We start from the raw sequence: 16,024 nt of genomic DNA on the forward strand, positions 1-16,024 counted from the left end.
AGCATTTCGAAACTACAATTATTACAAAACTCAGCTGCACGAGTGCTGACAAGGACCAGAGGGCGGGAGCACATAACACCAGTTTTAAAGTCGCTGCATTTGGCTCCCCGTGCGTTTCAGGATTGATTTTAAAGTTCTTCTACTAGTTTTTAAGTGTCCTAACGGTCTTGGGCCTTCTTGCCTATCTGATTTGCTTTTACCTTATCGGCCGCTGTGGACCCTGAGGTCCTCCGGCACAGGCCTTTTAACCATACCACAGGTAAGTTAAAAAAAGCACGGGGAGGCGGCTTTCAGTTGTTATGGGCCCCGACTGTGGAACAGCCTCCCGGGGAACCTCAGGGTCGCGGAGACTGCTGAGGTTTTTAAAAAGAGGCTTAAGACCCATCTTTTTAACCAGGCTTTTAATTGAAATCTTAACTCTTTTTGATTTATTTTAGGCAGTGCTAATCAGAGCACTTTTTATCCTTTTATACTGTTTTAATCTGTGTTTTAGCCTTCATGCTTTTATTTTTTATGGCCTCTCATGTCTTATGCTCTTATGCTTTTATGTTCTAGTTCATGTTTTTAGCCTCTGTGCTTTTATGCTTTTATGTTTTAGTCATGTCCTCATGTTTTTAGCCTCCATTTTTAACCCTTTACTGTTTTAGGCAACAGTTTTTGATCTCCAGTGTTTCCTCAGGGGGCCTGCCAGATTGGGAGTTGTTTCTGGTCTGGCCGCGGGGGGTGCTGTCCCGTGGATAGTTCCGGCCCGGGCGACTAGAGGGCTCTGCACCTTGGTGCGGAGCCTCCTGTCTGCCCAAGTTAGGGTGGTCTCTGTGGCGGTTCTCCCTGCGACCTTGGAGTGGGATCTCTCCCAGTGTGGTTGGCCCCCCAAAGGTAGCTTCCTCTAGCCTCCTCTGTACCTCAGGTCTCGCTCCCCGACCATGTCTCTGTAGTGACAGTTAGTGTTTGTGTAGGTGTGAGTGTGTGTGTCTGTGTGTCTGGGTGTCAGCGTGGCTGTGTGTGTATGTGTGTATGTGTGAATGTGTGTATGAACGTATACATATTTGTGTATGTCTCTGTGCATGACTGTGGGGGTGGGAGGGTTGGATTAACTTTCTTCTCCTGTTTTCTTTTTATGTTTCTCTTTTTCTGTACATCTCTGTAAGGCACTTTGCGATACGTTTCTGTATGCCATATAAATAAAGGTTGATTTGATTTGATTTGTACATCAACAAGCAGGATTTAAACCCCAACTTCCAAATTATGATTATTATTATTACCATTAGTTATTGTCATATAATGCATTTAATGTGATCGTGTTGTACATGTTAAGTGTGGACTCTGGAGAATGTCTCTGCTTAAGCGTTCAGATTCATTCATCAAATGTTTTCCACTTTATTTCATCTTTATTTCTCACACAGCATCCAACCCCGGGGCCATCAGTTGTTCTCCAGCTTTATGCAGCAGGCTAAAAATGTCTTTATTCACATGCAGCAGCAGCTTGTCAGATTACAGAATAGAGACAGGAAAGAATACTAATGGCTATAGTAGTTCCACATAGGTCTACCAATGTAAACAGGCTAACCCTCCGATAACCCTGAAGCAGATAAAGCATAACAGAAAAACTGTGCAAAACAATGCATCAACACTACTTTTGTTTGTGATACTATGTGAACACACTGCCTTCATTATCTCAAAGCAAAGCAGATGTGTGTTTTCTGTAACTGGGGCAAAACCCCACTACCACTAGTGTCCCCTTAAGGAATACTGTATTAAAGTATCATACAGACAGCATAATATTTAGTAAAGGCACAGGCTGGTGTATCAGTTACCTCACATCAACAAGAAAAGATGTTTAGGGCTGATGGGGAATTTTAAAATGTATGCATTGCCCTTTTTAATCAGTCAACTTCTACTGTATGATATATACAAAAATGTTTTTGAACTGGCAAACTTGTATAATAGTTTCTATCTTTTTGTACAGTTGTTTTTGTGTCTGTAAGTAGTGGAATATAGCCCAAATCTGTGACTAGTTGTTTAATAATACAGTATAATTTAATCACAGAGTTGAGGGCCAACGTGATGTAGCCTCTCCCCAATTAGCACATGCAGAAAGTCATACAGAGCACCTTTTTATGTATATATAAAACATCTATAATGCATTGCTTTTCTATTTTTTACTTAAAATCTTAACCAAAAATGTTAATTAAAAAAAGACTTCTATCACAATAGGCGCTATTGTGTAAAAAATATGGAATGAAACGCTTCACAAGTTTCAATTTTTTATCGCTTTAGGTTGGGGAAAAAACATTCTTCTCAAACAGTCTCCTCTGTTTCTTTCGTTCTAAATGGCAAAACTTTCAAAACCTTAAACTAAAAAATGCGGAAACTCGGGTAAAGTACTGCAAGCTTTTTGCTTTCACCTCCCTTCAAGTTACAGTATGTGATTTTATTTTATTTTTTTACTTCTCTTACTATTTCCTTTTCATCAGTTTATTGCCTATCCCCTCCATCACTCATCCTCTCCAAAAACTAAAAATAAATTTAATTATCCCAAATATGAACTCCCTTCCCCCCATTGCTCAAGTTTTTTTCATCATTTAAATTATCCGCTTCTTCGCCATCACCTTCCCCTCACTCTCTCCTTCTCTCTGTATCCCCCCGTCTTTACTTTTTGTAGTTGCCAAACTGAATGGCCAGTCGGTCGCTGACACAGCGGAACGTTGCAGGCTGCACCTCCCAGTAGTTGACAGGATTAGCAAACAAGCTGATGCCGTTATAGAACGTCCTCTTCATCCCAAATCCTCGAGGGCAGAAGTCATCCACTCCCACCTGGTTGATGTGGTTGGAATGGAGATACACCACCTAGAAAGCAAGAGTGGCAATGTCGAGGGTAAGAAGATGAAACCTTCGGTCTCAGATGGCAAACAAAATGTGTGCATGCTAGACTCACCTGTAGGTATTTCATATCTGGGAGGCCTTTGGGAACACGAGTGAGACGGTTGTTGTCCAGATGCAGCTCTCTCAGCCTGGGGAGGAAGGACAGACTGCCGTTCTCTATGTTACGGATATGGTTATAGCCAAGGCCCAACCTGGAAAAAGTGAAGAGAAACGTGAATTAGGTACAAAACAATTTAACAAAGTTTAATAGAACAACAGTGTAGAGAGTAGGAACACCTGTGTTTTTCCTACTTAGACAAAGTTACGCTGCTGTGAAAAGGTTTATTAAGAGAAGACTGCTGTTGAGTGGAAAAGCCCACACAAACATAAACCAGCAGAGGTATCCTTCTGCTTTGTAGTGGCATGTAGGTGTAGTTCATAATATTACCCCTGAGGGGCACTGCTGACTGGGAATGTGTTAAAAAAAAAAATTAAAACCACATGGTAATTCTTCACAGAAATGCAAGTAGGGTGTAAGAAATCAGTTATGCTAGGAATAGGAATAACCATGATGTTAATGTGGGAAACATACCTGTACAGGTTTTTGTAGCGCTTCAGGTCCTCCAATTCCACAGCCTGGATCTGGTTGTGGTCCAGATGAAGCTCATGGAGACTCTCTGGGAGATCTGAAAGAAAGACACTAAACCTGTAAGACTCTACTTCAGGGTGAGATTTGATCTTGTTCCGTAGCTGTCCATTCCTTTTTTGTGTCCTGTCAGTTAAACATGAAGCTACGACTAGCAGCTGGTTAGCCTAGCTTAGCTTAAAGACTGGAAACAAGGTGAAATAGCTAGCTTACCTCCGGTCAAAGGTCAAAAATATCTGACTACCAGTATCTCTAAAACTCTCTAATTACCACATTATATATTGTTTGTTTGTGTAGTCAGTAGTAGTTAGTTTGCAACCAGTGAAGAATTGTACAGATTTAACAAAACAGATATCACAAGTTAGCTAAGCTGTTTTCTCATGAAATCTAGACGTTGTCTGATGAATCAAATCCATATATTATCTAAAGTTTCCTTTTCACACGTGTAGCACAGAAAAGGAGATTCTCTGTGTCTGAGGCATTCTTACTTACAGGAAATACTCCGTTTGGTTTAGGGGAGGGGTTGGGCCTGGGTAGAGTGTGCAGAAGGCAGGACATGACACAGATGACACCATGTAGTCATGTAGCCAGTTTATAATTTGGTAATAAAACAACAGTCTCTTGCCTTTCCTGAATTTGTTTAACGATTTTGTCATCGGCCCTTACTGACAGAAGTTCCCGAACTCAACATCTCTCCAATTTGACATTTTAGTTGCCGTCTTTGTGTAAATGACTCTTTCATCTTGACCCATCGATGTTTGTTTTCTTCCATATTTATTGACAATATCCCAACAGCTTTATATCTGATGGGCCAGCCGTTTATCTCATGTGAGGCGGGTTTAAGAGGACCACTGACGGCATTCTACGTCTAGCACAATTTACCAGGCTTGCGAAACTCTGATAAAACTGTCAAACTAGGCAGCACTGATCAAATATGAATCAGGATTATGTTACTGTATTGCCTATTTCTCACCTAAAGTGTAAAGTGAAAGACATTTTAGGGCGCACTCACACTGTCCTTCCGCACCGGGCCAAAACAGGTTTTACGGGAAAAGCCTAGTGAGTTTGAGCAGTGTGAACCGCTCCGCGTCCGTCCACGGCCCGTTTGAGAGAGATGGGCTTTTGTAGAGCGTGTTTGCACATGTATGAGCACGAGCGTGCGCACGTGTACGAGCACGAGCCCGACGCCTACGGTGGCTCTCACGTCATTTTATGTGCACCTGTTCGACATAGAAAAAAAAAAAGACGGACCATGCGCGGACATTTAACAACAACAATGGGGGCGAAAGGTTCACGTTGGTGTGATGCGGAGGTGGAGTGTTTACTGCAGATTTGGTCGGATGAAAATATTCAAAAACAGTCGGACAAGACGCACAAAAACTCCGAGGTCTATGGAAAGATTTGTAAACAAAGCGACGCATCGCGATGGCGTCAATCAATGCGTGTGACCTGTCGACAGTCAAGAAGCATTTGCGCGAGGCCCAGGCAGTGTGAGTACAAACGGGCTGGCCAACGGGGGGAGAGGGAGGGGGGGCCAAGTACCCTAAAGCCCGGGGCGCGGTGTGGAAGGACAGTGTGAGTGCGCCCTTAGTGTACTGTTCAGCCGTAATTTAATAAAGTTTGTGACCTGGCCACCATTTTTCTTCTGCTTCAAGAGATGGTCACCCATGCAAGATAATCATTCACCTCCCATTCCCTTCAAGCGAAAGGGCAAATAAAACATTTGCTTACGGTAGTAACCAGTGCGAAATATTGCATCAGCAGGCAATGGTCTGCCCTCAAAACCGGCCAGGCTACATTGTTCCATTGCTCTGATTGGTTGTGGGTCATGTTTTGTATCTCTGATTAGTTGTAGATCTATCCAACTGCATCCAGAGGCATTTTTTTCTTCACCACTGATACCGCCCTTTGGAAATTGAAGAGGAATTAAGAACCAAACCGAGAACGCATTTGCAAATTAGTTTGGAGATGCTAGACTAACAGCTCCACAGAGTAATATCATTTAAGGTTTGCAGTGCATGTGTGAAAGAGGCTTTAGTAAGTCTTGGAGGTTCTGGTAGGTGACAGAGCCAAGCTAGCTGTTTCCCTTCATTTCTGATCTTTGTGCCATGCTAATCTGCAGCTGGCTTCATATTTAGCATACAGACACAAGAGTGGTATCAATATGCGAATAAGCATATTCCCCAAAATGCTGAATTATTCATTTAAAGATGAACCCATTCTAAATGTGTTAGCGTTTTACCCAAACAGATGATTTGTTACCTTTTGGCACCCCAGTCAGTTTGGACTCTGATATACGCAGATAATTGAGTTTCAGTCCCTTGAAGGCTCCAGGCTCAAAACCACTGTTGTGGATGGGGTTTGCTCCCATTTCTGCAAGATGAAGGGAATATTTGTGGAATTAAATAAAATACAGTCTCTTTAATTTTCTATGCAGTGGTGAGAACCACAGGGTATTGCCTAGATTTGTTGAAGTCATCAGCATTTCTAACCTATGCAGTTCATGTTGCCCAGTCCCGAAAAGGCTCCAGCTGCCACCTTCTTGATGCGGTTCTCGTGGATCCTCATCTCAACCAGAGAGGCAGGCAAATTCTTTGGGACAGTGGTCAGCAGATTCTTGGAGAAGTAGAGCTTCTGCATGCGTTTCAGAGGCACAAATGTTCTGGGGTGGACTTTGGAAATAAGGTTATTCCTCAGAGACAGACCCTGAAAAAACACAGTAACCATGGAGAGGCGAAATTGAACACCCACTTTAGTAACCAGACAGTCATAAAAAGAAAAGTAAGGAAACTAAAATAAAATAAATATCGTACAAGTGCTTATGTTTGCATCCTCTGTCCACTGAATCTGAAATGAATTAAAACAGATCCATCACCAGACTATTTCAACCTGCACTGGCTAAAAGATGGAGACAAATGGCTGAGGCAAACAGACCCTAATAGAGATGTTATTGTATAATGTTATGTGGGGATTTTCCTAAACTGCCAGACTTAATATTTCTCTTGGTCAGCGCTCTTGAATCAGGAGTGAGCAAAGCCTTTCTGCTAAGAGAGGCAAGGATGTGAGCTTGAATACTCCCATTTGGCTCCAGGCTCAAACTTAATACAATTAAAGCTCTCAGAGCGAAGGTTGGTGGAGGGGAAAAAAGAAAGGAAATGAACTTCTAAATCCTCGAGGAAACGGAGGGTCATAGTGATATTTCACACTACCAAAGCCAATATAGGCTGAGCTGAGTCGTTTACACATCCTTCAGTGGTGCTGATCTAATGCTGAAAGGGATGTCATGAATGTGACCAGACTGTGTGTGTGTGTGTGTGTGTGTGTGTGTGTGTGTGTGTGTGTGTGTGTGTGTGTGTGTGTGTGTGTGCGGGTGTGTGTGTGTGTGCGTGTGTGTGTGCGTGTGTGCGTGCGTGCGTGCATGCGTGCGTGCGTGTGTGTGTGTGTGTGTGTGTGTGTGTGTGTGTGTGTGTGTGTGTGTGTGTGTGTGTGTGCCTTACATATAAGTTAGTAAGGCCTTTGAAGTCATTCTCTTTAAGCTCAGTGATACGGTTGTTCTGCAGGTCCAGGAACTTGGTGTCCTGAGGAATATTCTTTGGCACCTCAGTCAGACCTGAAAACCAATAAAAACACAGAAGGGAATCATACTCCATTAAATGTTTCCATGGGTGAACCAACACCTTAAAACCAGTTTGTTTTCAACGGGCAAGCTCTTAGGATATGTTAGTCAGACAAAATAAATAGTCACTGTGTGTTTCAAAACCTCCATCAGGACTAAGCATGAACCCAGTCACACTCCCACACTATCTCAAATGAGCAGTTTGGGTCTCCTTGTCTATTATTTTAATGAGAGATGGACATAGACACAACCATGGAGGTCACACAGAGACGTCAAAGCGGCACATACTGTAACTAGCAGTACTGGTCTAGCATTACTGGTTTTTCACTTACAAAGACATGCCAGATGGGGACACCAGATAATTTCCATCTGGTGTCAATTTGACAGAAGTCACAAAGGATGTGACTTAAACACCATAAGTAAAATCACACATCACAAACATAAAAAGAGAGCACACTGGCACTAAGAAATGCAAGCTGAGTGTGTTTATGTGTAAGTGGTGGTGAAGCTTGCATGCCAAGTGTCTTAACTTTGGCTTCTTCGTGACAGAAACACCTATTAAGAAGCAATGAAGACATAGAGTGACAGCAAGAAGTGTTAGGGCATGGTTAGGGTTGCTTGTGAATATTGTTTACCAAGCAATAAATTCATAAAGGCTAAGAATGGGTTACAAAGAGCGGACAGCGTTAAGAAATACACCTGCTTTATTCCATTCAGTGATCTCTCTGGAAAATGACTCAAACCAGTGATAATTTACAAGACCACATCACAGGGGACACATGGACGAATGTATCAGATGTGGTCAGTGGCGCAGACAGGCCACGGTAAGCGAATCCCAACCAGGGCCGACCTCATCTGGATGACGACCATCATGCAATCCGACCCGCTGTTGAGAGAGGACGCCAGATGTCCCACTGGGATCCTGTTTGCCACCAACCACATCTGTCCCACAGGACTCTACCCAGAGCTGTCCATCTAGAGTTAAGTTTAGATATATGGCTTTTGCTGCACTGTGCCACACCCTCCATGTCACCACACAGGATCAAACCCTCAACTCTCCCTCTGACATTCTGTACAAACCACGTCCACACAGTGCAGTGCTGAGAAATCTGGTGCAGTGGCTGAGGATTTGAACTTTAAAGAGTATTTAAGACATTAGGAAAGATTTTGCCTTCAGAGAAGATAAATTCATTAAAGTTGCAAAGTTTTGTATAAACAAAACTCAGTCTCTATGATTTTCTCAAGTGCAGCAAAGTTGTTACAGCTGCTGTAAGACTCTCAAGGTGCACAATGTTACCAGGTGGATGAACGTGGTGGAAAATATTTATCTTCCAACCAACACCTGCAGCTTTCAATCTGCATCCTGCCAGCTGGAAACCTTCAAATGTGTATGCCTGCATCACACCTAACAGACATGATAAACAAACCTGAAAAAAAAGTACCCACATCCTGATTAACTGGATTCCTTTAACACTCTAAACCCCAAACCACAGCATGTCATCCGTATCTGCCACAAATCTCAAAGCCTTTACCACAAACTGACAAAACTAGCACCTTCTTAAACCCCAGCGCCCCTCAACACAAATACCCAACATCATGCTGGGATTCACCCTGAAAGGAGACAGACGCCACCGCCAAAATACATCTGTTCTAAATAAGCACTTGACATCTCGGAAATTATACGCTTCCACATTTACCCGCAGCAGAGAGACCAGGGACAGTAAATATATAGAGCTTGTAAAATGATGATTCGACAAAACCATTATGTCTAAACACAGACAGCTTATTAGAGTTATATAGCCAGTATAATGTGAGGAATCTTTATATGCCAGAATAAGACTGAACGCAGTTTATTTGGCCCTGTAAGAACAGACAGAGGAAGAATAGCATGCACTTATAATATCCACAGGCGGGAAATTGTAGCATATGCTTGTATGGAAACATGACTAAAATTAAGATACAGACAGACTATAAAAGCTTCATGAAAATCATATTTTGAGTTATATACATGACTAAATGTGACTGACTCACTCCCAATTCCCAAAACTCAAATTTGTGACGTCATCATGTATTGACACTGGAGATCAAGATTAGAGAACAAATTATTAATACTTGATTTATTCTGTGGCAGTGTGACAGGGGGCATAGTCTTGCATGCAAATTGTGTGCTGACTGGGAGACAATTAAAATAAATGTATTGCATGTTGCCTATGAGGTTCACGTAAACACTTGCATTCACCCTGCCATGTAGCTGTACAAGAAGCCCAACTCCTGCTGTAGGAAACATCTCCCAAACCATGACATGACATTGCTAAAGTTCAATTTACTTGGAACCGATGAGGAACATTCTGTTCGCCATCGGAGTAGGGAAAGATTGAACCCAAATGTCTAAAGAAGTCAGTTAAATTTGGAGGTCCAGATCTAAACCCCGTAGAGAATCTCTGGGAAATCCTTGGCAACAAAGTCATTTCTAAGAAACCCACTGCAGCTACCCAGCTGTGGAAGAGATTGCAAGAACGAACCAAGATCAGAACAGAGCAGTGTGAGAAACTTTGGGCACAGATTTCCTGTAGTCATTCAAAGCAAGGGCCTCTATACTTCCTATTCATTTTTTAATCATATAGCCCTAAGAAAACATTGTTTAAACCTTCTCTTCTAACACAGTGGTTACTGTGATCTAATTTTGTTCTCTTTTTTCTTCAAAAACTTTTGTTGAAGTGCCATGGTTATTTTGAAAAAAACATGCTAGTACAGCAGTGGTATGGTCACAGCAGATATTCTATCAAATTCTGAATGATAAAAAATAACAGTATTTCAGAATAAATCAATAATTAATTTGATCTCCAGTGTAGTGTTAAAGATGCAACTGAAAGCACCTATGGGAATGGGAACACTACCATAGAATAAAGCTTATTTAGGTATAAAAAAACAAAAACAAACCAAGTCAGTCTCTGTTCATTGTCAATGGAGCAGCTCCAGACTTTATGCTTGACGACATCAAGTTTGAGACCTACCTCTCTGGTTTCTGACTTCGAGAAACTTATGTTCATCTTCACAAATATTATATATAATAATATGGATTGAACTTCCCTCAATGATGGAAATAAGCCAATAATTTGAGTTGTGTCCCTGTTTCATGTATTTTTCTCACAAGCAAATTAGCTTTATGTTTTTCTAGTGGAAATCCATTATCCTCATGTCCTTATCCTGACACATGAACACAACTTTTAACTTAGTCTTTCTTCTTCCATCTTTAAACCCTTTTTAAACTAACTGTTGAAATTGTTCCCTTCATCCTCCCCTCCTGTTTTGGGTTTTTATTAAGCATCCTGCCCACGCCCCCAAAAATACATGAAACAGCTCCTTAAAGACAGTGGGGAGATTATAAACTTTTCATCTCCTCTGATCACAGTGTCCCTTTTTTGTCTTTCTCTTTACCTTCGTCTCATCCTGTCTTGATCCCTTTCCATCTCTCTTTTTTTTCTGTTCCTCCTTCACTCTCTTGCCTTAGTCTTTTCCCCTTTCGAACCATCCCTCTCCTACTCTCCCACCCAGTATCTAAACACAAAGTCTGGAACACAAAATCCCTCAAAGACATGCCTTTCCTTGTGAATATACACCAGCATTATCCCGAGGAAGAAATTCCTCTCTTAGATTATACACCAGAGGAGGACTTTACTCCCTGGAGCTATGAAAGTCATGCGAGGCTCAGGTCATGCTCACTCACTCTGTCATTCAACTCATTTGCTGTCTGAACATCTTGACACACGCACACACACACACATAGAAATGATGACAAAGCATCATAGACATGCATCTCTCTCTGTCACATACACTCTCACTGACCGAGGTCAGAACACTGGACGACCCTGGGCTGACAGTGGCAGCCAAACGGACACATTGGTATGTCGGGGGGGAGGATCTCCTCTACAGCTGAGCCTTCTTCCTCATCCCTCATCATCGTCATCATCCCAGCGCTGTCCATGCTGTCCATGGCAAAATCCCAGAAGCCTTTCTGCTCGAAGGGAAGGGCCGAGGAGGTGGAGGACAGCTGAGCAACGCATAGCAACAGCAGGAGGGAGCAATGTGGCAACATCTTTAACTTATACACCTGAGAAAACATAAGAAGTAAGGAGAACATCAGGTATATTGTACATTAAAGGTCCTACTGTATATTGTAACAAGTGGTTATAAAAGAGGTTGTGGTGCTATGTAAATAATGAATGAATGAATGAATGATTGAAAGTATCAAAACACTCAATCCACCGAGAAATCCACACAGCTTGTATTCAGAAACTGTCTCTAAATGAGCCATCAGGGCTTCTGTATGGTTGTATTGTTGTAACTGTACTATATAAAGGTAAAAAAGTGCCGCTACAGTGCTGTTACAGTCATTCCCCGGCTGCAGTAACGTGCAGAGAAGCTGGGAGTGCAGATACAGAAAACCCAGAAAGGCTGACCAGTCAGAGCAGACTGGTCTCTTTTGGGAGGGGTCTTTCAGTATATTCAGGCCAACAGTTTAAAAATAAAAAGGGGTTATTGTAGAAAAACAAAAATACAAGTATGAACCTAAAAATGAGCATGTGTCCCCTTTAATGTACACACTTAGATGCCAGTTAATAGATACAGCAAGTAAAAGGAATGTGGTCCAAAAGCCAGTCTAAATTGGGAATGGAAGCCATGCCCACACGCTTCCTTTGCCCGCGACAGCCGTGTTGGGCCACGCACACAGCCGTTGGAACTCCAAATTCAAATCTGTTGGTATGTCTGGCTAGGTAACCCTCAGCAAAAGACTGCTCTGGGGCCCCAGCCCCTGGGGGGCCCAAACATTGTGCTTAATCCAAATGTCCACATACTGGGTCCCTGGACTCCCTTATCCAGCCATGTGCACAAGGGTTTCAAATTCATAGCTAAGAATAATAGTCAGTGATAAATGGGCATTGAAATATTATGAAATGGTCTGCTTATCCTAATTATAAAACCCTACTGTTTATACCACACCTAACAGGCAGACCAGCAGCTGGAGGCTGGTGAGGAGAAATGGACTCATTCCCCCGGGGAAACTCGCCAGGAGTCGACTCCGGGAATGAAAGTCACTTAAACCACACCAAAAAAATGTCACTGTCTGCTTCCTGCACACCGAGTCCATTCCCTAGAGAGTTAGTCACTTCTCACAGACCGATGGCATAGTGTAGAGGACATCACCTCAGTGGTGGAAAACTTTATTCATGCAACCGAGCAGTTAAACAAGGCCACCATTCATTTAGAGGGGGAACTGGGTGTGTGCAAGAGCGTCTGTGTGCATGCACATGAGTTTGAGTGCATGTCATGAAACACAGACTCCATGATGTCATAGCTGTGCGCGCACACACACACACACACACACACACACACACAAGCTGATTGAGGTCACCAGGCGTATGCATGTGTCTGTGTTTGTTTACTTGCTTCATCCCTTCCTTCACTGACCTAACTAACGCCTCAACCTATCTAACTTCTAGAAAAACAAATTATTACAATGCCAATCGATCCCAGCAGGAAATTAGCCTGAAACTAATCCTATGAAGTCCAGTCCTACACTGGACCCTGGGGTGACCTAAAACCCTATAATCTCTAAACTTCTCCTGTGAATTCCCTTCTCTGATCCCCAGCTACGAAATCTCACAGAAAGCCTGGGAGTTTTGATACCACCGGTTTGCCGTGAAAATCGACTTTCCAGGGAAGTTTAAGAATCCATGAGAATCGTTTTCTTTGGAAACAAGGAGAGAGCAAGTTTTTTCTTTCAGCATTATCATGTAGGAGCAGGGTAGGGAGAAATGAGGGAGGGATGACATAACAAAAAAGGAGTGAAGGTTCAAATGTCTCAGAGTGAAATGTGGAGAGTGTGTTTGGGAGTTTGTACTGAACTTCAAATGTGTCAGAGCAATTTTGAATGGCCTTTGAAGAGACTGCAATGGGGTTCAGGGGCATTTTAACATTGGGGAAATGCTTTTCCTTTCACACTTTATAAAAACATTCTAATACTGAACTGATTCTGATCCTTTCAATTACAAAAGCGGAGGCTTAAAAACATTTTGCAAAGATGAATGTGGTCAGAGTACATGCATTGCACCATGTGGGTGATGAATTAACAGCACATGCGTATCAATTCGACTTCAACAAATACTATTTATAACCTTTTGAACTCTGAATTATATATTAGAAAATTATCAATTTTCAGTCTGTGATCATTGCGCTTTAAAGTTGCTCATGTAATCCTCTGCAACTGTACAGTGTTTTTGCTCCATTCAAAGGAATGAAAAGTATTATTATGGGACATTCAAATCTGTAAAACAAAGAGCCTGTGCATGAAATGGACCTGGCCTGGAAGCATAAATAACTGGCCCCTGCAGTCTGCTCCCTACAATAAAAATAGCAGACAAATTATACCATTTTGCAGAAAAGAAAAAACGCCACTGGCCCAGCTAGAAGAATGCAGTGAGAAGGACACATTGAGGGCATATATAGTCAGCAGCATCACATAATGACACGCAACAGACAATAGAGCTGTTATATAGAAGACACCACCAGATTTATTTATACACCTACTATTTTTGTGACTTGTGCTTTGCAACACTGTGGGAGGATTAATGAGTATTGTAAATCTAAAAATGTAGCACCCTTGCTCTGTTCTGTGGAGTGTGCAATAATGTGAGATTTGCATGTAGAGGTGTAGGGGACAATGGATGAGAAAAAAAGGCAGACAGGAAGAAGAATAATCCATCATCATCCAGGAATGACGTCTAAGTCTATAAACACAATATGACGTTAAAACTAAACTACATCCCACAATCAAGCAACCTCTCGGGCTGTAATAACCACTTTTATCCGGCCCTGGTGTGTGTAAGTACGAATTCCTCTACTCTGCTTCCAGTTAAACTGTGAGCCGCCAAACATCCGGTCTGAGGCGAAAAAACAAACCAAAGGTTTCAGTCTTAATTGTTATTGCCATGGCTCTTCTCACATCCAAAGGCAAAGAGTGGTTTAATGGATGGATATATGGTACAGTGTGGGAGTATGGGTTGGCGCCATTCCACTGGAGAAAACATGATGAAGTGCAGTATTGGATGCCCCTATGGTAGATAAAGTATGATGTTTTGCCTGTAGGCTGCCCTGTTAGAAAAGTTTCTGTTTGCTGGTGCTTTTTTAAATTTTTTCACCCCTGCCCCACAGACAGCCTGTGTACGCCACTGTGTGCGTGTGTGTGTGTGTGTGTGCGTGTGTGTGTCAGTTCACACACACAAACACACACACACACACACACACACACACACACACACACACACACACACACACACACATAATATAACTGAACCTCTGGTTTACGCTTGGATTCGAAAGGTGACAATAAAATAAAGGAAGAAGAAGGTGCATTAGGGCAGATATTATGCAGGATTCAGGGATGGATGCATGGGTGGATGAAAGCGAACTGACAATAAAAAATGCAGTGGGTGTCGGTGAAAGCACCATCTGGTGAACAATGCACCCTACAGTGTATCAGTTGTTTGAGTTTCCCACACCAAACGTCTGAGATTAGCTTTACATTTCCTATATGCACTATCCATCAAGTGCTGGGTACTTGTCAGCCCTCGCATCCAACGTAATTACTTTGATGTGACTAGAGTTCCCACAAGGCAGCCTTTGCCCTCTTCAAGCTAAAGAAAATTGTATATCTAAGCTATATGCTCTTTGTGTTGCCAAGAACAATCATCTCAAGATACCATGCACAGTGTTTGGTCTCCCATGACCACAGCAGAGAGAAGGGCCATCCCTATTACCTCCCACCCAGTCATCCACACAACCCAGACTTTCTTTTGACTTAATTGCTGCAATATTTTCTCCACAAAAAAGTTTTAACTGTTATACGTGTAAAATCATCACAACCCCTTTTATCACAGCATGTTTTAGTCACAGCTGCTGTTCCTACGTGCATCTGAAGCGAATGCTGAATCCTTTGGCACCTGCATGAGCTGCAGATGCCAAAATCCATTACGCTTTACAATATTGATCAAGGCATGAAACTCTGGCTCATTTTATCTGTGTATTCCTACTCAGGAGAACATCAGCTCTGCTCCTTAGAGTGTGTTGGCAGAGAAGCGTTAAGGTGGGGCAGAGAGCTCACCAACAGTGCCAGCTGGCCCAACAACGCTGGTGTATTGGCAAATGCCACGTCAACACTCAGTGCAGTTTAGCATCACAGGGTGGTTCACAGTGCTGACTGAGCACAAAATATTTGACATGGCTTATTGTGTTGCAGAGAATAAAATAAAATTCGGTCTGGAGTCGCTCCAGGGGATATTTGTTGTTTTAAGTAAGAGTTACATCGTGTTATTCTGAACAAGATCCGGGCTGCAACAAAAATCTGACACCTAAAAAAACATGAATGCAAAACCCATGCTAAAGCTTGTTGGAAGGCAACTGTTCCAAACACACATAAAGTACAAGTCAAAAGTTTGGACACGCTTTCCCATTCAAATAAATGAGAAAGTGTGTCCAAACTTTTGACTGGTACTGTATATATAAATCATCTATATTGTTTTGGTCCGCCTCCTAAATGATCTGGTCATTTGGCTGAACTCCTTCACTTCCTTATGCTATGTCTCCTTTCCTCCACACACGTAACACATACAGACAGGCACATACACACACACATACCCTAAATTCATATACTCTTCAGACACACATGCTGTTAGTGCTAGGCGGGTCCAGTAGGAGCAATCGGGTGGAGTTAACTGCCTCAGCGGCTGTAATTTGGTGACTGCTATTCCTAAAAAAGGAATTGTTTGGCAGCTTCTCAGATGCCGCTAAGCTTGGATGTGGTGGCAAGCTGCTCAACGATGCAGAGACAAGGCCGCACCAGA

General features: G+C 42.4%; 1 protein-coding gene across 1 annotated transcript in view; it reads right to left on the minus strand.

Annotated features, from left to right (window-relative positions):
* Window positions 1–1,378: 1,378 nt before the first annotated feature.
* Window positions 1,379–16,024, minus strand: part of bgnb (biglycan b) — a 16,294-nt gene continuing 1,648 nt past the window's right edge. Inside the window, exons 2-8 of the mRNA XM_083920902.1 lie at window positions 10,971–11,235; window positions 7,006–7,118; window positions 6,001–6,214; window positions 5,771–5,881; window positions 3,455–3,548; window positions 2,936–3,074; window positions 1,379–2,847 (exon numbers count right to left, since the gene is read on the minus strand). Coding sequence (XP_083777028.1) covers window positions 2,650–2,847; window positions 2,936–3,074; window positions 3,455–3,548; window positions 5,771–5,881; window positions 6,001–6,214; window positions 7,006–7,118; window positions 10,971–11,220 — 1,119 coding nt within the window. The 5' untranslated portion in view covers window positions 11,221–11,235 and the 3' untranslated portion in view covers window positions 1,379–2,649. The remainder of the gene's footprint in view (window positions 2,848–2,935; window positions 3,075–3,454; window positions 3,549–5,770; window positions 5,882–6,000; window positions 6,215–7,005; window positions 7,119–10,970; window positions 11,236–16,024) is intronic.

This window comes from Echiichthys vipera (genome assembly GCF_963691815.1).
Source record: "Echiichthys vipera genome assembly, chromosome: 9".
In the NCBI taxonomy this organism is placed as follows: Eukaryota; Metazoa; Chordata; class Actinopteri; order Perciformes; family Trachinidae; genus Echiichthys; species Echiichthys vipera.